This window comes from Electrophorus electricus, chromosome 9, assembly GCF_013358815.1.
Source record: "Electrophorus electricus isolate fEleEle1 chromosome 9, fEleEle1.pri, whole genome shotgun sequence".
In the NCBI taxonomy this organism is placed as follows: domain Eukaryota; kingdom Metazoa; phylum Chordata; class Actinopteri; order Gymnotiformes; family Gymnotidae; genus Electrophorus; species Electrophorus electricus.
In genome coordinates, this window is record NC_049543.1 from 8,731,353 (window position 1) to 8,757,285 (window position 25,933).

The following is a 25,933-nucleotide window of genomic DNA, read 5'->3' on the forward strand; positions in this document are numbered from 1 at the left end:
TTGAGGGAACATTTTAAGTGCTGTGCCTATTATGTCTTACAGTGTAATCGACCATTGAATAATTAGACATTCCCATGGAACAACAGGAACAGATTAGGCCAGTACAATTAAGAATGTTCTCTTATTTACTGCATTACACTTATTTACTGCACTGTATGTTGTGTCCATTGTATGCTGCATCCTTAATTCTCTTCTCTTCTTTGGGGTTGGGCAAATAAAGTGATCATTTATGGCAAAATCCTATTTGCATTATTTATATTGGTAACCATGGATACCAATGCATAATGTGTGATCTTTGGCATTTATGATTATTATTTGCTACCAGGTTCTAGAGTCAGAACATATTTTGAATGACTCATTAGATCTGGCTTTGCATTAGTCGGTAATTGCTAGACTCAAAACGAAAAACAAATCGAAAGGCCTGATATGTCACAGGCCCTAATGCCAGTTCCACATGATAGTGGCATATTACAGATTTCTGCCACAGTATTAGTCCTCCTTCACAAGGCTGTAGAACTGGGGTGCTTCCCAGTGACTGCATGGACATAATTGCCTTACCCCTTCCAGACCCATGAAATTCTACAATGGGGAGATTGTTGTTCAATGAAATGAGCTATTGAAAATATTGTTGACTTTTCCTTCAAACTAATCACACGTATCTGCACAGAATGTTGCTGCATCCACAGAGTTGCTGTTAATATAGCAATTTCCACCCCTATAGATAGTGTACATTATTTTGTATCAGTCATGTTAATTTTGCATCACTGCCTCACCTGACTGGGATGTGTTTTTGTTTTGTTTGTTTTTATTCATTACTATGAAACTAGAGAATCCTGATTTGCCATTATCCATGAAGAAATCTTGCATAAATCTGGCATAAAAGTTCATATAATTTTTTTTTCACAAACCTATCTTATTATAGCGCATGCTATAAAGTTTTTCCTCTGTATACCAAAGTTTGAACAGTCTGCATATTCATTATTAAAAGATTAATCTTATCCTTTTCAACATGTTAATCTAATATGTTAATCACTATATAATGTGTCCTGTACACAGAATTTCAGTTGTGGTGTGAAATGAGATATGAAACCATAAAAAGATTAATTCAGTTTATGATTTGAATACATGAAAATGTTAATTAGAAATGCGTGAAATTAGAATGAATGTTGTTGCCTTTGATATGTATGCATATCATTCTGCATGTTCTCTTTTACAAATGAGATTACAAAAAAGTTATAAAAGTCTAAATCTGCATGTACTTTCATAAATATTTGTGAATACTAAAATAGTCTCATGCACAATGCAGACTTTAGTGTATACCGCCAACCAGTTACACCTACATTTTTTTCTTGGTTTTTTTTTTTTTTAATGCAAGATTATACCAAAGGACAATGAGACAAGATCCACACTGATGTACAAATACATCATACATGAAGACTTGGTCCCAGTAAACAACAACAATGTGATTCAGGAAGACACGTATGAGTGGGCTCTGAAGAGCTGGTCCCAGTGCTCACGTCCCTGTGCTGGAGGTAACATCATTTGAACACACATTTGTTCAACCTGCTAACGTTTCATTAAGAAACTCCCTTTCAACTTCCTGCCACTCGGGAAAAGAAGGGCTACAGGGAGGTTTGTGATTTATACTGCAATGGAAATTTAATTGTGTTAATTGAAGCTGGTCCTGACTGGATAGAGAGGTCTCTTTGTTAATTTTTTTTGTTTCTCTGACATCAGGATTCCAGTATACCAAATACGGATGCCGAAAGAAAGGAGATAGCAAGATGGTGCATAGGAGTTACTGTGACGTCAGCAAAAAGCCCAAACCTATCCGTAGGATGTGCAACCTTCAAGACTGCACACAACCACAGTGAGTAAAAGGCCTATCTTTTAGATTTAGATATCTTTTTTCTTTTCCTTTAGCACAGCCTCCCTATGTATCTGAGTCTCTTGAATCTAAAATCTAATGTTTTTATACTCTGATGTTGGTTCTTATCCTTCTCTTTATATAAGGGTGCAAAAACATGCATGCATGTCACAGAGAGTTGCAAATATAACCAGAATATACAAACAGTGATGGGATGTTTTCTTGTTTACATAATGGCTTAGCCCCTCAAAGTAGAACAAAGACCATACCAAATCGGAGGTGACAAAATGATTGCAGCAGGTTTAGTTTAGGTGGAGGATGTGCAATGTTGTAAGTGCTTCTTATCAATGTTGGATTAAAGGAATTTATTTGAGGAAGGCACCTGCATTTATGTATTTATATCTTTTATATGTTTTATCTGTTGATTGTTTAATTGAAGGGGATCCATTGGTAAATCATTGACTTTATAATGAACTATAATGCTATTGTGACTGACTCTGTTGGAGTGGGGGGTTGATTTTGGACAAGGTTGAATGCCTCACTTCTAATGCTAGGTGACAAGAAAAGTGTTTGGGTGTGCATGTGAATGCAGGCATCAGCCTGGAGGCTCCTAACCTCAGACATCTGTTTGAAGGGTTGTCAAGTCTTGTGCTGGGAATGCAGCAAAAAGTTTAGCTTGCATTTACCCCTACTGTTCAGACATATGTATTACACATGGTGCTGTGCAAAAATGACTCATTTTGGGGTTCTTTTGGGACTATAGAAGAACAATTTATTATTGTATTGTTAGTACAGAATAACTATTTATTATATCATTTGTTTATGCACCAACAAAACAAGGGCACCACTGTCACCACTAAGAATTACTGAGTGTATTTGGGTATTGTTACTGAAAATCACTGTTAATTAGCATTTTAATATAGCAAAAGCATGCTAAAATAGCCACGATAATACACAGTCAAATTCTAATACTATTAAACATATAGGTTCACTGATTTTTTTCAGGTTCTAGTCAGATATCATACAGCTTCACAGTACTTATCTGCAATTCACAACCAATGTCATTTGAGTAAGTTTCAGAAGTCAAGTAGTCAAGTCAAGTGTAGTGTAGTGCCAGTATAAAGTGGCAGCACATTATTGGTTTTGAAGCTGAGGAGAGTGAAGTTTTAATTTAAAAGTAACATTTAAATGTGCCAGTTCAGGTCACAGTAGTCAAAGTTCTGTAAACAGTAAGTTTCACAGAACACACAAATTGAGGAATGTTTGCCTTGTTGAGGGACTGGAGAGAATGTAAATACTGCTGGGCTGCATGTGAGGACTTTTGCAATGCAAATGCCAAGGAACTTCACTCTACTGTGCAACCACTTATGCACAGCAGAGAATGATCAACATCTCTTTTGCTTTGTCGACATTCAAGGACGGAATGTGATTCCTGCACCAGGCCATGCGCCATTCCATCTCCTCTCTGTATGATGTTTCAGCACTGTCACTGATTAGGCCAATTGCTGTGGGGTCGATGATTCAATTGGATCCGGAAATTCAGCACAGTCGTGGGGCAGCAGTGTGAACTGTACTGGGCTGAGTATACAGCCCTGGAGGGCTGCTGGAGATCTTGAGGCAGACCCAAACTGACTGGGGTCTTCCTGTGAGGACGACCAGTGCAATATAGCAGGTCTAGTTTAGCCGTCAGCTGTTGGGGTATGATTGTGTTGGAACACTGAACTCAAGTCTTATAAATGGGATTCTGATGTGTATTCTTTGTTTGGAGGTGGGATAGTTCCAGGTGAAAAGCATACAATGTTGCATCATCTGTGGAATGGTCGGGGGAGTATATGAACTGCAAAGGGTGCAGCGTGGTGGAGAGTCTGATCCTAATGTGACTTATGACTAGCTGCTCAAGGAACTTCATGATTATTGCTGTAAGTGCTATGGGTCAGTAGTGATTGATGGTTGTTCCTACTGGTGGTGGTAGCCTTGAAGCACTGTGGGATAGCCTTAATGCTCATCTCAAGCAGATGTTGAATATGTCCATTAGGACATCAGCCAGTAGATCCTCACAGTCTTTTCACTTCAAAAACATTTTTATCTAGGTGCAGGAGGCTTAGCCTTCTCAGGCTAATTAATTCTACATTAGATAAATGTTAAGCAGCCTTCACTGGTTTTTCCATTAAATGTCAAATTCCATGGAATAGAGGCACCTTTTAAATGCCTAGTTATAACAGTGGCAATTCTGGCTAAAATACACTTCATAGTGCTGCAGATTTCATTTCTCATCATTAGACAAAAATGCTGCATCGTATGTGCTCTAGTTGCATGGTAATATTATTTGCGTATTTTATTTACTTGTACAAATGAGAATGAAAGATTACTGCTCCACAAAAAAAAAGCACATTTCATTTTCTTTATGCTCAGGGTAGGAAAACATTTCTATATAATATATACAATATCCAACAAAGTATAAAAACAATTCAGTGTTCTCTTATGCTCCTTTGTGTGCAGATACATTTGCCCCCTCTATTTGTGGAAGAGTTGTGTCATCAGGATGTACTGAGACAGGATAGTGCCGTAGTTAGCGCTGTGGTCTGTGTTGCCACTGATCAGCATTTATTTGCTGCAGATGTTCCTCATTATTATCCTGAAGCCATGCTGGGTTATTCCGCTCTGCCTTCTGATTGTTTGCCATGGCGCTGTCCATGCCAGCGGTGCTGGAGCTGGGCCAGGCGCTGTCCGCAGTGCTGAACTGAAGAATTGGTGTGGTGATGGTGCTGATGGTTGAGGTGCCACTCCCACTGATAGCCCAGAAGTGCAGCTATAAATGCAAAATATAATATCTTTGATATAGGAAAAAAATTATGTAATACCAAAGCCCATAAGATTATTTCAGATATGATTTAGCTCTACCCCTTGTGCTAATACAACAAACTCTCCAGCTATGCTCATTTCAACACAGACAATAGATTAAAATTTTGTTTGGTTAAAATTGACTGTTAAGCAAATATCAATCAGTTCACAATTGCAAAGAGTGTGTGATATAACCTAAACAGTCTGTTGACATTTTGCTAAATCAGGAATTGATTTCACAGCAGATCTGGTTTCGTACAGTAATTTGCTGTCAAAGTGAATATAGATTTTGCTGAAATTTGTATTCACTCTAACCATTAAAGAATATAAACTGCTTTGCTTTCATTATGCTTTCTTCCAGTGAGATTCCTTGTATGTCTTGTTTTGCAATGTCAGTTATGACTACAGATGCATAGTAAGTTTGTTATCATTGGCTATAGAAAAGGCTGCAGGTTTGGTTTATTTGTTTATATTTTCATTTTCTCATTGCTTTCGGAGTGTCTGGGCAAGGAGTCGCATCCACTATTTTCTGCAAAGCACTTATGTAGGCCCCTTGATGTAGTGATTACATACCATTATTCTAACATTAATGCTAAATATTCTTCTTCTTCATCTTCTTATCTTCTTTTTTTATTATTACCACACAGATTTCATGAGAACGCTAATACACAAGCACAGTTTAGGACCACGGCGTGATATAGAAATAGAAATGTTCATATTTTTGCCCCACCATCTTGTTCTTGTACATTAGGGGTGCCCCACTCCACATCTAGGGTTATAGTGCCCTGCAGGGAGCTTATCAAGGCATTCAGTATTATGAATATTGGAGTCAGGTGTGTTGAAATTAAACTCTGCAGACCTGGAGCTGGGCACCACTGTTGTACACCACACCTACTTGATTATTGAAGTTGGCTAAAAAAAATCCCAGGACTAAATCATTCAAAAAGGTAGGTCATGCACAAAAATGATGATTGTGTAACCTTATTTGTTTTATGTAAATGCAAAGGTAAAAAATGCAAAGTCATCTTGACTATCATGGTGGTGTGTTTCAAATATAAGGAAAGACAGTGAGTCATCAAATTGGTTAAAACAATACCACTACCAGCTAGTCTAATACTGCTAACAAAAAGTGGTTTCATGGATAATATGGTCTAATGTAACCCCTCTCACTGTAATGTACTTATTTTATTAATCTTATCAAGTAAAATTGAATTCTAATACATTTATATAGCATGGGTTACAACAAGGCTTGTCTTAGAAAAGTAGCTTTACAGAAATTATATATGTAGGCTATGACGCAGTAGTAGTACATCAGTGAGTCAGAGGTTGTTAACCCCATGCCTATGGTTATTTTGCCTTTCGTGTTTGTATTTCCCTTGTTAATAAACCACCCCCTGCACATGCATTCTTCCTCTCGCCTGTTCCTATGGGAATCGTTACAGGCATTGACTAACTTTTCTGCCTGAGCAGGATCTACAGTAAGAACATAAGAATTTTATTTTGTCTAGAGAAGTGTAGAAATGAGGAAAAGTGATCAGGGTAGAGGGGACTGAACTTCCACAAAGCCATATAACAGACATAGAGGAGACCTACAAATAACTTGGGATTCTCCAAACACAAAGGAATCATGAGGCAAAACTGAGAAGGACAGCAATATCCAAGAACCTCCACAGGGTAAGGGAGGTCCTTAAGAGTCAGTTGAAAAGGAACAATAAGATCAAATCATAAACACGTTCTCCCTGCTAGTCATCAGATTACCTTCAGGCACAATAAACTGGCCAAAAGAAGAACTGGAAAGTGCAGACATCAAGGCCAGAAAACTCCCACCAACGCAAAGGGCACTCTGCCCAGGATCCAACATCCAAAAGCAGTATGCCAGCTGGAAGGAGAGTAGAAGAAGCCTACAAAATGCAACATCCACTGGCCAGGGTAAGACACGAAACATCCATGAATGCATCTAAGCAATGGCCGCCAAGGATGAGCTGATGAGGGAAGATGGGGGACCTGGTCACCATGGAAGCAGAGTAGGTGCAAAGGCAGGTTTAGCTCTTCTATCAACAGACAGCGCATATATATATAATATGCTGATACAAATATGTAAATGGGGGATTTAGTAAAAGTGTAAGCCATTTGGGCTTTTTTTTTTTCACCAGCTCCTCAATAAGGAAGCAGATGTCTGAACTTCTGAAGTTGAAGTGAAAGCTCCTGGCATCCCTCCCAGTATACAGTACCACAGAGAAACAGAGAACCTTTGTATTAGCAACTCATTAAAAGCTATTTCATGCCAGTGGAGCTTAACGCTGAAGGTAAAACTGATATACGAATGGAGTAAATGGAAAAGCAATGGTGACAACAGTACTAGGAGTGTAACATACATGTCACAGAAGGAACACAACTTACCAAAATAACCAACGATGTAGAAGACAAAACACAGGGCTTAAATAACCAAGACAATCAGGCACTAAACAGACTCAGGTGAACATGGGAACAGGGAGAACCAAAACAAGGACTGGAATGAAGGAACAGACGAGGGGCGGAGAAAACGAAACCAAGGAGTAGAATCAGGAAGTGCAGGAAAACAGACAACAGGGAAACCATGACAACAGGTACACCAGGAGGGTGGCCATTCGTGACAATGCCTCTTTCCATTTTAGCATACAGCTAGAGGTCATCCATGTACAGGAGGTGCCTGATACTAGTTCTGGCACCTACACCATCTCTTATTGATCATCTGGCTGAGATGTGACATCATCTGGGCTATGCAAAACAGTAGTGGGTACAATGCATCCCTTTGATGTTCACTCCTGGAGAAAAATGGGCCAAACCCAGAATTAAATTTAATGGTCTTAACAACAAATCATTGGTCCGCCGTTTGTTCATCACTCCAGCAAATTGCTGGGGGGGTTATGATTTAAATGTTTTATATGAAATTCAAACTAGCACATATACATATCTAGGTGTTCAATACTTTCCTTTTTTTTGCTGTTAAGACCATTGCAAGATTAATATTATGCAATTGTGTAATTTTGTATTTGGCCCATTGTTTTTTTTAGTGTTGTCCTCCAGTGTGCCACTGACTTCTGGATGAAGGTTTTTATGGTGTTACTAACTTTATACAGAGATAGTGATTTGAGTATTCAGGTGTGTAGCACTGAGTCATATGTTTTATTGTAGTCAATCCAGGCAATGCTTAGATTGGTCTGTCTGTCTGGTGGAATCCTGATGGACAGCTCTGTCTGTCAGTATGTGGTATGTTGAGCCTCTGGTGTTGTTACCAGTCCCCTTCTGAGTAGTGCTCATGTACTTACACATATACTCATTCAGGTTGTGGCTAGTATTCTTGACAGGAACTTGCGTGATGTGGACAGGCAGGTTATTGGTCTGTAGTAAGATGGTGTTTGGCCCTTGTTGGAATCCTTCATGACCAGTACTGTCCTGCCTTCTGTTAGCCATTCTGGATGGTTGTGGGTATTTAGCACATGGTTCATTTGTACTGCTAGTATTAGTTATTTAAACATTTCAGTTTCAGTTAACACTTGGCTGGGAGCACATTTTGTCATTTCTAATTTGGAAAAATACAAATTTACTGAATAAAATAAGTGAAAGCTTTACCTGTGAAATTGCATGTTCTATAGAGCATCATCTTCTCTTTGGATATTGTAACTCTGATTATTGTTGAAAAAAAGGTCACAGTATTTGAGCTATCTGGCATACATGTAATAATTAGAAAATAAACTGACACTGCATTGTCCTTTCAGATGTTTGACTCAAGTGCAAATGCTGACGATGACTGATGACCATGAGGAGAATAAATTAAAACCTTGACTGCAGTAGCTTACAATAAAGGCCTTTTTAAAAAGTGGATCTGTTTCAGCATGGGTCTTTGAGCAGCACCAGCCATGTACTACAGAAAAACAGACTTTATAAAAGATAGACAATACTATGACAGCATGCTTAGATTTAGTCATTTAATCCATACATGAAATGATGTGGAAACTTTAGAAGAATATATAAAAAGATCTGAGCTATTTATTATTCTGTTTGCTACTCCAGGCATCCCAGACATTTTCCATTGTAACCATTATGCTCCCAATTCAAAGAAGCCCTCTGTGACATGATGACCACAGGAGAGAGAGGCAGGAAAAACGAAAACAAGCAATGCTTACAGGAGCAAGTAGGCAGTTCCGTAGATGAGAAAGAGAGCTAGGCTGTAGTCTAAATAGGCTAAATATAAATCGCTGGAGTACGGTGCCTGTGGGGTCAGATAAGGGAGGATATTGGGAACAGGTGGAGGTGATAATCAATAAAACTGGTGAGTGAAAGCGGGGAAGTGGTTGTGAAGTGTGACTGGTGCTGGTGTGAATGGATTCTGGGCTGGGTGCAGACACCCTTGTTTGACACCCTTGCTTGTATGATCAGACAGATAAACAAATACAAAGCATACAAGCCAAGACAGACATACAGAAAAAGAATTGTAATATACCTCGGCTTCCAGATCCTATGACCCCAGTAATCTCTATAAACCCAGTAACCTTCCAGTTCTCAGAACCATATCAACAGACTTTAATAAAGAGAACAAATTAACACACAGCTTCATGGTCCATATTGCTGCATTATAAGTAGGTGTCCTTCCCAGAATTATCTCCTTGCCATGATCCCGGTTATCTCCTGGCAATTCTCTTAACAAACTCACCAAAACATAATCTTTATTCAGTACAATATTTTCGTATTTTATAGCTAATCTATAATTAAAACTAATTTAATTGGTGTTCTGCGCATTTTAGTTCTTCAAAAACATTTCTTCAAAAACATTTTCTGCATATTTCATATTTTAAAGCAATACAAGGGTTTGACAATTTAATCCTATATGTCTTTTCTTAAATATTAATATGGAATGTAAATACCTTTAATTTTATTATTCCTTTGACTAACATCTAGTCTCCACTTGTTCTGAATGGACACATATATACTGAATGCCCATAGGATTATGGAAAAATATTTTTATTCCTGGCCAGAACCTCAGAGGAGATATTAAATGTTTCAGAACACCAAAATTGTTGGCAGCTGTTTATTTATTTATTTATTCTCACAGACATTTTACGGATGACTTTATGTGCTGAGAATGAAGTTTGTTTTGGAGCTCACTTCATGGAAGGAAGTCACCAATCCTAACTTTATGACCCAGGACTGTTAAGAAAACCTAAAATTGACAAATGTAAAGTACTGCTTTTGAGTCCCTCTTTCTCCATCTTAGAGCTTCTGCATGTCAGGTTTCACTGAACATGCCTATAGCTACTTCAGGAAACATCATTTTCATCTGTCCATGGTGTCTAAATGAATCAGATTCCTCAAAAAAAAAAATCTACTTAAAGGCAAAAGAAACGTTAGTTTGGCCTGTCTTTTGTCTGAAGTAATTTATAAAAAGCTGGTGTGTTCAAAAAAAGTGTTCACATAGCCCCTCCATCCCAAGGGAGACTAAAGCAATGTCTAAAGTGAAAAATCTAAAACATCTCTCTTTTGATGAGTAGGGTTGACAAAGCCCCTTCTCTCTACTTTAAGTCATTCTGTTCCAGTGCAGCAGAAAATGCAAATCCTCTCTTTCTGTCTTTTTTTTACAGAGTGCTTTGCCACTGCAAAATGTACACAAAATAATACGAGTACTATATGTACTATATAAATGATCTGTAATATGACAGAGCAAATTTGTAACGTTGGCCCGAGTGCCGCATTCCACGGAGCAGAACACACAGACTCCCTTGATGTGGTGAAACATTTATTGACATTAAACATGAATGACAATGGTGGCACTCACATAGTGAGAACATTGAACATGAACAAAAACAGTTAAACACTAACAACGGAGACTATATAAACATCAACGTGACATAAGCAAATGACATCGACATCAACAATGAGGTTTAAATAGAAAAACACTCAATGTTAAACCCCGTGCAGGTGCGTGCCATCACATAGGGCATGGCTACAAACGAGGGTGAAGTGAACCCCCCTGCACGCAGCAGGCTGTACCACGTGACTCATGGGGGGGTGGAGCATCCCGTAACAATATTATAATATATGAGAGCAAAACAGATTGGCATTGACATTGGTAAAACCCTAGCAAGCCAAACCTATGTTTAAATAGTAATGGGTTAAATAAGCATAATCAATAAGCCAAGCAGTAATAGCATAACAATTTCACTGTTTTTTCTGAAAATGGTTTTGTTGTAATTGGTGGTGTCATGTCACCAAAGTGTCTGTCTTCTTGGCAATTTTAAGGTTATAATTTTTACAATTATTTTCTTTTAACAGTAATTTTTGGAAGTCATTTCAATGATCTTTTATGATTAAACATTTCAGATGAAACAGTTAAGCGATTCAGCCACACAGTGTGGTACATCTGCCATTGAAACTGAGAACAGCATTTAATCCTAACTACATACTGTACTGAGCTAATTATGAGCAGAGAGGGAAGGGGCAAGTTCCTGGCTCTCACTCTTCAGGCAAAAAATAATCATATCATATTTCCACTCAATAATCACCTGATTATGATCTACATTTAAGACTCTAATAGCTTGAGGATTAAATGTTAAATGTTACCTTTCTGAAATCGCTTTCAGGGTCAAATGTCGCAGAAGCGAAGTGTGAGTACAGTTTGATGAAGGGCGTTTATTAACTCGAGCTAAAGAAAATCAGCAAACTGCATGAAAAAAAGCAAACATTGAAACAATGGTAGTAAAAATGGTGGTAGCAAAGCCTTTCAGAATAAGATGGCATTTCTAATCAGGAAACAAATGCGAAGCACTGGAGGCAAGTTCCTGTGGGCTTAAATAATGAGATTAATGAGGGCGGGTTTGCACAGTTTGATGAGATAACAAGGGGATTTGGAGTGAGGGAGTTGTGAGTGTGAAATACAGTATATATGGCCTAAGTAGGTCAAAGTAAGAATAAACACTTGGAATAGTTTACAGCTGTTTACAGTTATAGAGTTTAACCACAGGCCTTGAAGCAAAAACCTAACTTGCTGTAGCTCTGCTCTCAGCTGCTTTGCCAGGCTTGCATACACTTCTTGTTAGTGCTGAGGCTTCTTTTCAGGAAGTGAAATACTTGCTTGATTGGACACAAATTGGTAGACTGACTTGGTGACTGCAAAAGATTCCACGTCCTTAGATATTTTGACAGCATTTCCTGCCATTTCCTTGTAGTCAGCCCAGTCGGTGACTCAGATGACATTTCCCAGAAAATTGTAAAAAATGTGTTTCAGTATGCAGTCACTATTATATGCCCATCTTCTGGGCATCTTTAGCCAAATTACAAACTACAAATAATCGTAGGACTAGCGTATATTTCTACATGCTCATCTTTGTACCTTTTAGGAATGTAAACAATAACAACAGACTGTTTTATTGTAATTCTAAATTTCTTGCATTCTAGCTTTTATATTTCTAATCAAATAAGATAATAATGTGTGCACTGTGTATATTGGTGGTGATTTTTATTACAGATTACATGTTTGTTTGTGTTTTTACATCTTTAATCCCCTTTATGTTGCAGTGGTGATTGTTTTCCTCAGGTGGCCATATAAAGACTGATTATTATATCCACAAGTTGTTGTTTTTGCAGTTCCCAGCTTTTGCATGCTGATATATTGAAATATATTGTGATATTTCATTTAATTTCATTAGTTTCACAATAATGATTTTTTTTCCCCCTCATTCTCTAAATATCTGAGTTCTGCATAGATATGAAACAGTAAATGTTTGAGGTGATAGCTAAGCCTTTGTATGCTAACTGGTATAAAAAATATGTGGAGAGCCTGTCGAGAGCAGGCAGCTGTGTTCTATATCCTCTAAAAATGCCTTGGCCTGCAGTTAGCAACATAGGAAAAGAGAAGCCAGTGATAAGGATGATAAACAGACTGTTAGATTGATAGATTCCTGCCACTAGATGAACATAGTTCAAAATCACCCCTCAGCCAGACAATTCTCAAACCTTCCTAAAAGACATAATTCACGCTTCCTCATGCTTGTGGCACTGTCAATGTGTAACTTTCTCATTGGTGTTCTGATGGTTTTGTGTTGGTAAAAGACTCTCAAATATTCTGATTAATTACACATTAAGTGGATGTGAATTATAGTACAATGTAAGAAAACGTTATATACAGTAATATACAGAAAGAAGCAGACAAGCATTTAGAAATAAGAAGGCAGACATGCTTTTAGAACTAAAAATGCATTTAGAACTAAGAGTTCTCTTAAACGAGTTTTCTTCCTTGTAATCTGACATATTTATGTGCAAGTGAATCCAATGGCCCTATATTCATAACACAATGTGCAATGGTCTCTTTCAAGCTCTACTCCATATTGTAGAGACACAAGGGACAATCCCTGTTTTCAGGCAGGTAGATTCAGAAGTACTATGCAAAAAGGTTGGGTGAAGTGGAATACAACCAGGAGGGTGTGGCGATTTATTATCTCACATATTATCACATTATCATATTACTCATCTCATAAGAGAATGGTAAGGTAGCACCATGAGCAGTTTATAAAAGATGATACAGAGATGCTTCCACGAGAGATGCAGTAACAGAATATGGGCATCTTATAGTGCTGTGCAACTCCGTGTTTAAATATTGTGAGATGTACATCTCTCCTATTCTTCTATACATCAGGTAATAGTGGAGCTATGATTCATACATTTAAGTTAAACAAATTATAGTTTTATTTTAAGGGATAAGATGTTAGTAAACTGTATGTTTGCAATTAATACATAAGATAATGAAAATAGTTGTATATAGTACCACAGAACCTGAAGAACACCACTGGCCTTGTTCCCATTAGAAAGGAAATGTGTCCACCCTCTGCCCCCATCAGCCAGTGACGTATTGGTCATTGCCAGGCAGTTGAATGAACTATCCCACAAAGCAAAGCCTATATTTGGCTGTCATCATTTTGGCTGTATCATTTGAATGTATCCTATTTACATTAATTTTACATATTTAAATAAAAACTTTACTTACATCCCCTAAAAAGATGAGCAGAAGGTACGATTTGCTCACACAGCATAAAACAATTTTTAATGCCTCAGGCAACCACCCTAAACATAAAAAAACAAACTACAAGTAAAATTTTTATTTAAGGCAAAAATGATCAAATATTTAAAGCATAAGCAGAATGTATGAAAATTAACCAAAGTATCCTCTTGAAATAAATGCAAAGTGCACATATACTCCTCCATTACATTTCACTACATTTTTACACTCAACCCTTATGACAAGCAATTATGCTGTATTATCAGTAAACTATGGCATATTCTTAAGGCTGAAACTAAACATAAGGACTGAACTAAAACTCCTATCCATCTACAATAGTGGTGCACACCTTTAAACTTAAAATCTCACGCCTCCTATTTAAAACCAGCATGCAAGATGTGTTATTGCAACAATATAATAAACATGAAATATTTTACACATTCTCAGGCATGTCGGCAGTTCTTCTTTCAACAGTTAATTAACTGCAAACACCACTTGTGTAGCATATAAACTTGTCCCTGTGGAAAAGCCTATGCAGAATTTCCCCTTGAACAGTGGATATCTGAACCAAAAAAGCTTTTCATAGATGGAATATAGGTATACCTCAGCAGTGCATGCAGGCCAGTTACCACCCTCCTATATCTCAATGGTTTGTTGGTCAAAACGACTCTCCTAGTGAGATTTGTTATGGATTTATACACTGAACATGATGGTCCTTGCTGGTATAAATAATGACTTCAGCCAAAATTTAATTGAGAACTGATATAATTATCTCTAATAAATGCTCTCTTATGTGTTTTTAATTTCATGTTGCTTACTTTTCCTCATTTGTTTTTGTGCATCATAATCATAATCATCATGACATTCACAACATATTTTGATTACAGTGAATTGCACCCCTTGCTGGCTGTTGATTATTTTGGGAATGTGTCAGTAAAATGTAAGCTAGTTGCAGAGTGTATGTAGAGTTGCAGGTTAGTTCTGTGACCCTAGGCCACTCCCACATCATGTTTTGTTCTTGGGCCTGGAGGCTGATTGGGCCAATACACTGGCATTGTGTGATATGGCACTGAACTCAAAAGTTAAGGTGGACCTCCTCTTCCACTTTCCACCTTTTGATGGTGGTTGACTGTTTGCTTGACTGTGTAGCAGAACTGTGACCTGAGTGCAGACGTCCGGACATACCGAAGGGCACAAAGATTGGAGAGTGAACAGGAAATGGACATATGCCAACAAATACCTGATCCTGTGCTCTTCCAAACAGGTGGATAGCTGAAGAGTGGGAGCACTGCACTAAGACCTGCGGAAGCCTGGGATATCAGATGCGCACTGTGCGCTGTGTCCAGTTCCTACATGAGGGCACCAATCGCTCCATCCACAGCAAGTACTGCAGTGGGGAGAAGCCTGAGATTAGACGACCCTGTAACAGAGTGCCCTGCCCTGCCCAATGGAGGACTGGAGCCTGGTCTGAGGTAGGCCCGTTTGCCTGTTCCTTTTAGCTGATTGGTTAAATTGTGTTTTGGCTAAAACAAGTCATGCATTCATCACAATTTAATTACATTGTCTGGAATTAAAAATTGCACAAACATTGATTATTTTCTATTTAGTTTTATCATCAAATGTGTTACACATCATGTACTCTGTATCGAAGATTTTGTTCCTCATACGGTATATGAATAAATCCCGTCAGTTACATGCATAAACTTTGCAAGTGGTCATAATCATTCCAGACAGCTGTCATATTTAATCTGTAACTTTTAATAGAGGAGCTTATTGGAGAGCATTCATAATAGCATTTAATTGTAGTATGTACGTCTGCTAATATTCCAATAAAAGTCTAGTTAACTTTAAGATTAAAATAAAAACCTCTCAGTTACATTACATACGTAATTGTACAGGCTAATCAGTGTGTAGCCTTAATGAGTGCCCAGCAAAAAGATTTCGATTCAGCTCAGTGAGCCTTACTTTCTCTTATTGATTTTGAACACAAGATAAAGGGATTAATGGGCACAAGTGGCATTAAGGAACACATTGTTTGCAGTAGCAGAAACACTTCAACACAACCAGTCAATTATTTATTTACTTATTTATTTCCAACTGAAATGACCATGACTTCAGTTCCAGTACATACAGTTCTGACAATGAGATTAGTGTTAACTGTCAGACTGCCTAGTGTGTTTGACTCAATGTCCTTTTTTTCCTTCAACCTCCTGGTCCCCCGGTCCCTGCTGTTCCATCTGGGTCCCAGTGCTCGGTGACCTGTGGTGAGGGGGTGGTGCGACGGCTGGTCACGTGCCGTATCGGAGATCAATGCGGTGGGGAGAAGCCGGAGTCACAGAGGCCCTGCCGGCCAGGACCCTGCCACGGTGAGCCACCCTGGGCATGCGCCTGAAGTCCACAACCAACGCAAAAATATCCCCTCAGGTGGGGGAAGCAAGTTGATACAAGACACTCTGAAAAGGAATAAACAGTATCTCTGCAGAGATATTGAGGGAGCAAACAGTTAGCCCAGTCCCACTGGTAAAGACAAAAGGAAATGATACATAACCCATTCTCATACTATATAATTCTTAAATTGTAAGTCTAAACCTGTATATATACTTTTCCGCAGACAGACATTGACAAACATACAAATGTACAAAAGCATAAACAATGACAAAGGTACAAAAACAGTTTAGAGATAATGTAGGAGTGTCTGAGACACAATGGCCTGTGTTTGTGTGGATATACAGCTATGGCTCGTGTTGAATGTACAAATATTACATGCGTGCGAATCTCATTTTTACATGTGTGACAATGACACTGTGTGTGTGTGTGTGTGTGTGTGTGTGTGTGTGTGTATGGCCAAAAAAAGGTCACCATCTGCATTTAACTAAGCAAATAGGTAAGAACCTCCCATTGGATAATTACTGCGTAGGTGATTATGTTTCAGCTGGCAACAGGTTATTTAATCCTAGCAGATATAGTGAGCAGTTTCTCATTTGTTAAACAACCATGTCAAAAGACACATCCTGTGTTCATGGAAAAGATGTTAATCTGTTTCAGAAGGGTCAAATTATTGGCATGCATCAATCAGAGAAAACATCTAAGGAGATTGCTGAAACTACTAAAATCAGGTTAAGAACTGTCCAGCGCATTGTGGAAAAGTGGAAGGACAGTGGGGAAACATCTTCGAGAAAGGAATGTGGTCGGAAAAAAAATCTTGAATGATCGTGAATGGCGATCACTTAAACGTGTGGTGAAATCAAATCATAGAAAAACAACAGTAGAACTCAGGGATAGGTTTAATAGTGAAAGTAAGAGCATTTCCACATGTACAATGTGAAGGGAACTCAAGGGATTGGGACTAAACAGCTGTGTAGCCTTTAGAAAACCACTTGTCAGTGAGGCTAACTAGCAAAAACAGCTTCAATTTGCTAGGGAGCATAAAGATTGGACTCTGGAGCAATGGAAGAAGGTCATGTGGTCTGATGAGTCCAGATTTACCCTGTTCCAGAGGGATGGGCGCATCAGGGTAAGAACAGAGGCAGCTAAAGTGATGCACCCATCATGCCTGGTGCCTACCGTACAAGCCTGTGGGGGCAATGCTATGATCTGGGGTTGCTGCAGTTGATCAGATCTAGGTTCAGCAACATTATGTGCCCAAAGAATGAGGTCAGCTGACAACCTGAATATACTGAACAACCAGATTATTCCATCAATGGATTTTTTCTTCCCTGATGGCAAGGGAATATTACAAGATGACAAGACCAGGATTCATTGGGCTCAAATTGTGAAAGAGTGGTTCAGGGAGCATGAGACATCATTTTCACACATGGATTGGCCACCACAGAGTCCAGACCTGAACCCCATTGAGAATCTTTAGGATGTGCTGGAAAAGACTTTGCGCAGTGGTCCAAATCTCCCATCATCAGTACAAGATCTTGGGGAAAAATTAATGCAACTCTGGACAGAAATAAATGTTGTGACATTGCAGAAGCTTGTGGAAACGATGCCACAGTGAATGCGTGCCGTAATCAACACTAAAGGCGGTCCAACGAAATATTAGAATGTTTTTTTGGGGGTGCAAGGCAGTGTATATATGGCACTATAATCGCTCTATAGGGCTAATGTTTCTTTAGGACCATGTGGGAATAAATTTGCAAAGCTTAAAAAACAGGTCTATTTAACCAGTAATTCTTGAGCCTGCCAGGTTCTTTGTCACTACTTATTGCTTTATCATTTTGCTGAAGTTAAAGGATAAAAAGTAAAAAAACACAAAAGGCAACTCTGGAGTTTTAGCTTTCTTATATAATCTGCTGCTTTTCACAGCTCTTGTCCCCACACATGCTGCTTTCTACTCATAATCTTCTTAACTGTACATATTTCTTGAGTGAAGTTTTTGTTGTGGCTTTTTTTTCTTCGATGTTTCTAGAAAAGTGAATGCAGAAGTGAGTCTGAATCAGAGGCCTTGGCTTTTCCCCAAAGCTCAGCTGAATGTTTCAAGGCATCTCATGGCTATTTGCTAATTCATGGTCATTTCAAGAAGCTGAGAAGCTGCGCCCAGTCTAGTTCATATTTAGCATACACAATATTTACCATCACAAATGCCATTGCCTGTCAGACTTCATAGTTTAAACATATCCAGGATAAACATATCCAGGAAAAAGGACAGGCAGGTTAGATCTTAACATTTTGTCTATGTGTACATATATATAAATTTCCCCACTAGGCCTCTTCTGTCTTTTTCCTTCATGCTCAGGTCCTCTACTAGAGACCTGGAAGCTTGAGGGTCCTGTGTAATATCTTAGCTGTTCCCAGGACCACGATCTTCTGGTGGAAATGTTGGATGGAAATGCTGGTGGAACTTTGCCAGTTTGGGGGTCACAGCCCCGAGTGCTCTGATTACTGCTGGAACCACTGTTGCCTTCACCTTCCACATCTTTTCCAGCTCCCCTCTCAGCCCTTGTTATTTCTCAAGCTTTTTGTGTTCTTTATTCCTGATGTTCCTACATCTATCACTATGGCCCTCTTCTGCTGTTTGCCTAGTACTACTATGTCCAGCTGGTTAGCCATTACCATTTTGTCAGTCTGTATTTGGAAGTCCCACAGGACTGTAGCTTGATCATTATCCATCACCTTCAGGAATGTATCCCACTTTGACCTTGTAACTTCCAGCCTGTACTCAGCAGAGATGTTTCTGTATTCTATGCCAGCCACTTGGTTGTGGTGTTCCAGGTATGCTCTGCCCGCTGTTATGTGCAGACATTAGAAATCCATCTGGATTGTCACAGGGGCATCTTTGCACACCCTGCATCTGGGGTCCTGCCTGGTGTGGTAGATCACAGCCTCTATTGATCTTGTATTCAGAGCTTGTTCCTGTGCTGCCATGAATAGTGTCCCTTGCGTCTTTCAATCCAGCCTTTTCAGTGATGATATCACTGAGGGGGTTTGATGGTGACTCATACTATTAGTAGCTGGATAGTTCAGTGGGCTATATGGCTGACTTCAGTACAAGAGGTCAGGGGTTTAAATCCTGACCAGCTCCAGTGTGGTCCCTTGGGCAAGATCCTTAATACTATCCACTTTCCTCACTCAACAATGAGAGTTTGAAACAATAGTCACACCAGATCTGATGTTGCTCAGGTCAGCAAGGTCTGTGTAAGATATATATATATATATATATATATATATATATATATATATATATATATATATATATATATATATATATATATATAAAATGTTTGTATTAATAAAATACCATGACACACCCAGTGATAATCAATATGAATTTATTAAAATTATATGACAGTAAATTAAAGGATAGAGGGCTGTCTTCACAACACAAAAACCAGGTTAAGCAATAATCTTCTAGTGGCTTATTGTGTTTATAAAACTGTAACTTAATACAATATAAAGAGATGCATATAAATGTTCATTGAATAATTTTCATTATTAATAATATATAATAGTAATTACATTGAACAGTTCTTCCACCAAGCAGAGTAGAACAAGTTGAAGCAAAAACCATCCTGTGCTTTTTTTTATGAAGATCTATTCCTGTAGAGCTTATGATCAGAACAACACCCCCTCAACCTCCAAAGCCTCGTATGCTTAGTCTGCCAACAAAGGGAGCTTCTTGTGGGAGTTAAAATAGTATTCATAGGCCTCTCTGCAGCTCAGCTCTGAACATACCTGCTGACTCTAGACTACTGATGAGGGCTTTGACATCTTTGAGAACCTTCTTTCCACCCTATTGGTTATTCTTTGAAGCCAGTTATATTTGTTTGGGTTTTTTTTTCAGAATTTTACAATTTCCTACACAAGCACCTGGAATAGATACCTCCTAGTACTCAGAAGAGTTTACCTGCACTACATGGCGTCCATGAGAATGTGCTCATAAAATATATTCTCAGAGAAGAAAAAACTTTGTATTGTAGTGTCTTTAGTCACGTGAACATTTCTACCTGTGTGGGGAGCTGAACCCTTAAGTGTTCCATCTGACTGATTAGCATGTGGGCTGCAGAAAATTGAATGAGTCATTCTGCAGTTTTGGGGATTGACCTTGGAGCTCTGCAAGAGCATTTCTCATCAGTTCAAGCTTAGCAACAAAGACTGCTGTTGCCAGCCAGGCAAACAATAATTCTTTTGACTGTCCTGTTGAGGATATGTGCTGCACCAAACCAAACAGATGTGCCACACAGTAGAGGCCTAGAGGCCACCCACCCTTTGTCTAGAAATAAGTTTTCTAACATGGTAGAATTAATACAATTTATCTATGAATGAGTTTCAAAAAAATAAAAAATAAAATAAAATAAAATAATATATATAAATATATATATATAGGATTTCCAAACCTTTTATGGCTAAACTGAACTCTACGTGTAATAACTCTCTTGGCTACTAATTCCTATTTGTACTTGACAGATGAGATAAAGTAATTCATAAACTATTTTTGCATACCTCCAATTTGTGGTGTTTTTTGGCCTTCTTTTTTTGGTCTTCTTTTTGATCAGCGTCTCATCTTTTATATAAATATTGTCTGTCCTCCCTCTTTGATGTCTTCTACATCTTGATCATCAGTAATGAAGTGATAATTGTTTGGTAATAGTGTTACATTTCTGACTGGATTTGTACTTGTATTTGTATGTTGGTGATTTTACTGGTGTAAAATTCACACTATTTCTTCACACTGTTAAATTAGAAACAAATGCATAAATACATCATTTATGATAATGCATTAAATATTACATTTACATTTACATTTATGGCATTTAGCTGATGCTTTTATCCAGAGGGACATACAATAATATGTCAATGTATATCATAAGAGTATTATCAAATTAATATTGATTTAGTTTTTAGTTTAATACTGAATGTTTTGAAGGATAAATCCAGGCCAAAATTACTTGAAAGTTCACGATCAAATTATTTAACCACTGAAATGATCTTCAATCTTGACATGTTTAACCAACTAGCAAAACCTCATAAAGGTAAATTGTTCAGCTGTCGTTTTTAAATTATTATTCTACAGCCAGTTTGAAACGTTACTTATTAACCTCACTTCTATCCAATGTGACAAACTGAGATAAATAAATTAAAAAAACAGTGATATATTTTTACTTCTTCAATAGTGGACAGAAAAATGAGTGCCATAATAAGGATTAAGGCAGACTTGTCTTATGTATTGATAATGAAACCAGAGAACACCCTCCTACATTAACAAACAATAGCCAGTCAGATGCATTGCTCAGAATGTTATACAGCAAGAAAACCAAAGAGCACGTGTGGCTTTTTGGCGTCAGGGGCCAGATTATCAACTTAGCATGGACAGAACAAGTTGGACAGAACAAGTTTCTCTAGTTTCTTGGTGATTGCTTTCAAAATGAAATAAAATTGGCATGTGACACTAAGCACTGTAGCCCATTTTTGGTCCTACCTGTGATTTTTCACATGTAAATTCCAGCCCTGCATGTGATCATAAGAATTTTATAAGCATTTATAAATGTGACTAGACAATTTTTATAAATTCTTTAAGTAGCAACCGTAAAGTAAACTTAAGTTTTAAATTGCATATTATAATTAACAAGCATTTCTATTCCAGATGAACCTTGTGGAGGAGACAAGTCCATATTCTGTCAGATGGAAGTCCTGGCTCGTTATTGCTCCATCCCAGGTTACAGCAAGCTCTGCTGCGAGTCCTGCGCTAAGAGGAGTGGCACCCTGTCTCCTCTCCCACCCGAGGCTGTCGAAGCAGAAGAGGAGGTACGCTACGGCCCTGCTTCACAGCTCCTGGAGACCCTCTCGGCCTCTGCCAATGCCACCCTCAAGCTGTCCACCCAGGGCCCACGCGGACCCAATCTGCCCAGCCGTTTCACCAAGCACACCTCCACCGCTACGCCCCACAGGCTGAATGGCAGTACCAAGACCCTGAAACACCCTGCGCAGGCCCCTAAGCCCAGCATCAGGAACCTGCCCATCCTGGCAGCCCATGGGCAGTGGAATGACAGCTCCACCAACACTACTTCACGATACTTGGATAATTCCCGAGACAGCAGGTGGCATGAGGGGATGTCCAAGGTGGAAAGATGAAGGCGAACTTTAAACCTTGTTTTGTTTTTCTTTTGTTTTTTTCCTCATGTTACTTTAGATCATACATGTGAGAGATTTAAAAGAGAGTGAGAGATTAAAGTGCTGGTTCACTTTCTGGTTTCTAGGTCCTTCTCACAGGTGACATACTGGAATCACACTAATCATCCACACAACACCGCTGTTTCAGCAGAATGCACCAAAGATTGTTTGAAAGCAGTCAGATGTCCTTTCTGAACAGCTTGATCATACGGGGTTTTTGCACATTAGTGCCTAAAAGACACAAGTGGTACTTGTTAGTTATATAAAATTTCAAGAAAATCCAGCTCCTGTTACTGGCTGCAAACATTTTCTTTGTTTAACAAGCAGATATTTATGAATGTTCCTGTAAATACTGTATGTGTAAAAGTCAGTATTATTTTTTACTAAAACATGGTGCAAATTTTTTATGTAAGATTTAAATACATTTTTTAAATAGGTACCATGAGCGCAGTACCTGCATGTAACTATTCTCAGTTTTTCCTGTCAAAATACCCCAGCTAGTGTGAAAACCTTAGAATGCAGTCATCAGTCTTTGAACACTTTAATTACCTGTGTCCATCAAGGGGATTATTTAATCATAAGTTTTTTGTCTCTGTAACTGCATAGATCAATGTCAAAACCATCCCTTGGTATCTCATTCCTCTTCCTGATATTCTGTACTGTATTCTCTTCTGTAGCTGAAAGCATATTTCAGCAGCAAGAGAACTGAATGCCAAGAGACATTTCGAGGTCAAGCCTGTCACATGCACAATGAGGTGTATAGGGCATGCAAGACTGTATTTTGAAGGCATTATGTAGGAATTACACCTTATTAAGAGGAACATATTGTAAAATGTGCTGTGCTTTTACCTGCATTTTTGGGGAAATATATTTTATATATATATATATATATATATATATATATATATATATATATATATATATATATATATATATATATATATATATAAACAAAGATTATGTCTCAACCACAATGCATCTGACTGCAATAGCCCCAATGTATGTGTCAGTGGAGTATAAACAGAAATCTCACACCTGCTCACCTGTGTGCTGCTGTATAGCTATTGTATATAGGATTGAAACTTTAGGATATTTATTAAGATGGAGCTCCTAGACTGTTTTATGTCCAGTATTCCTTATTTACAAACCAAATTTGCAGATTTATGCTTGAAGTTTTCACTGAATTTTCACATCTAGCAAGCTATAAATTAGTAATAGTATAGTAACCTTTTAGACACTAAACAAAACCAGTTTTTGAAATCAGTCTTGAGAAAGCGGTCAAACTCCGCTGTTTGCATGTAGCATGTAGAATCCAACAAAGTTGTCAATCACAGCTGTCTCTGAAGAGTCCTTATTGAAATCCCCAACGAATCTGTTCTTTCAGTTAATTAGTAGTTTTGAGTAATTGAAAAGTTGATGTAATCCACATGGATTAACAAATGGATTATCTTTCCCATTACCAACATGGGCAGACATGGAAAACGTAGATAGTGGTTTTATAGAACAGCTTTTTTTAAACAAACCTCTTTGAAACATTTTCATTGTACTGTTTTTTTATGATGTTGCTGCCTATGACAACTTTGCTGCTAATGTTATGCAAAGTCCCAAGAGGATGCTAGTACTTTAGTATTTGTAGATTTTTTTCCCCTTGACAATCCCTGAGCCTCAGACAGATCCGCTGTATATGAGTGTATCTATCCCCAGTGCTGCCTGTGCATTTAAGAATTAACTAATGCTCTGACTAGCTATGTCAGTTTCTAACAGCTTGCAGTCGTTTATCTGTTTATTTGTACTTATTTTATTAGCTGTAATTGAAGTGTACACTACTGATGCTGTTTGTTGTAATGGGGAGCACATAGCAATAAAGAACGTATGAAACACTTCACTGTCACCGGGGTGCTCTTAAACAAAAGGGTCCTTTACATTTCAATTTTATACCATAGATTGGGCAGGTCTGTGTTGAAAATAAGAATGTAGATAACATATCAATGTAAATCTTGCATTACTGTCAGGGATATTTATACACGTTCCTTACTAGATGCTTGATTCACTTTCACGTCCTAAATAAAGGATAGTTTACCTAAAAAGCGAGAAAAGACAGGACATGTGAAGATGAGTCATGTTTATTCACATAAATTCCAATATAATTTACATAGACACAGTCCAAGGTCAAGTAGCCAGGAGACAGAGACACATAACTGATAAACAGTGACACAAAACGTAGTGACAACGCAGGAAGAATACACACCATAGTCAAGCAAGTAATTTACATTTTATATATCAAAACCTTAAAAACAAAACCACATAGTACTTCTTAATACCAGGGGAACCGTCATGACAAATTTAAACGTTTGTCCTTTCACATGTCCACTGCACATGTCCAGTACTATGAAGTTGAATGTTTGTACCCTGACTTCCTTAAGGTGAAATTTTTAGCACAAAATTCCACTTATTTATTTCAGTATTTAGCATAGTCCTCTCCATCTATTTTTTTTACAACCATTCATCACTTACATTTGCAAAACTACCATGTTATTATATTCCAATTGCTAATAACAAGTCCTTGGCAAATGGACATGTGGTGAAGTACCCATTTGTTGCATTATCTGCAAGCAAATAGCTGATTCCAAGATCCTGAAGCAAAACACAGAAATAGCCAGGCTGGCAGACTCAGAATGGCTGGACTCACTGAGAAGTAAGAGATTAATTCTCATATTTTCTGTGAAAATGGAGTTCATGAGGAGACTGATAATGCAGAGAGAGCGAGTCAATGGCATGCTAAAGAAGACACTTACAGGTAAGTTATATTAAGCTTCATGAGGTGAACATAGTGTGACAAGGATAATAGCCAAAGTACTGACCTATTGCACTTCAGCTCCGGTTAATATATAAAAGGTTTATGTGTTTCTGGCAGGATACAGGACCTGCAGTGCCCCAGTCAGGAAAAATAAAACAGATGCAATTGATTGTATGTGTGATGCTGAGAGGGAGGAAGCAAGACATAAGTGAACAAAAGAAGTTTCTGTAGTCTCCATTTGTAGAACAAAACAAAAGGGCACAGCATAGAGCTGGCTAGAAAGCACTTAAATGAGAGGAAAACACGCTGGCAGTAAACGCTTGAAGCATGGAGACACAGGGGAGCAAACCAGACTCAAGTCTTAGCGAGGCACAGGCTAGCAATGCACAGAGCACCTGTTGGGGTTTAAATAGGGGAAAAAACAAAGGAGATCAAGGGACAGGTGCTTGTGGTTAGTAATCAGGAAATTGGAAGTGGGTAAAGAAAAGTATGCGTGTGTGTGTGTGTGTGTGTGTGTGTGTGTGGCAGTGGCCATGTCCCTTGCCTGGGGTGGCAGGCGCATTGTGACAGTTGACATAGTGTCAGAATAGAAATCACTGTTAACAAGGCATGAAATTAAACATGGATACAAAGAAGAAAAGAAAAACAAAGAAAGAGTCAAGCAATGAGTGTAACACAATGATCAGCCAAACAAGACAGGAAATAAAGAGTAATATATGCAACATATGTAAATTATGGAGAAACAAGACATAGGTGAAAGGACAGAGAATACAAAACATGAAGACTG

At 38.3% G+C, this 25,933-nt stretch overlaps 1 protein-coding gene across 1 annotated transcript in view; it reads left to right on the forward strand.

The window, feature by feature from the left end:
- Nucleotides 1–23,202, forward strand: part of adamts3 (ADAM metallopeptidase with thrombospondin type 1 motif, 3) — a 76,965-nt gene extending 53,763 nt beyond the window's left edge. The window contains exons 18-22 of the mRNA XM_027028514.2: nt 1,376–1,532; nt 1,738–1,870; nt 15,001–15,208; nt 15,985–16,102; nt 21,823–23,202. Coding sequence (XP_026884315.2) covers nt 1,376–1,532; nt 1,738–1,870; nt 15,001–15,208; nt 15,985–16,102; nt 21,823–22,310 — 1,104 coding nt within the window. The 3' untranslated portion in view covers nt 22,311–23,202. The remainder of the gene's footprint in view (nt 1–1,375; nt 1,533–1,737; nt 1,871–15,000; nt 15,209–15,984; nt 16,103–21,822) is intronic.
- Nucleotides 23,203–25,933: the final 2,731 nt, after the last annotated feature.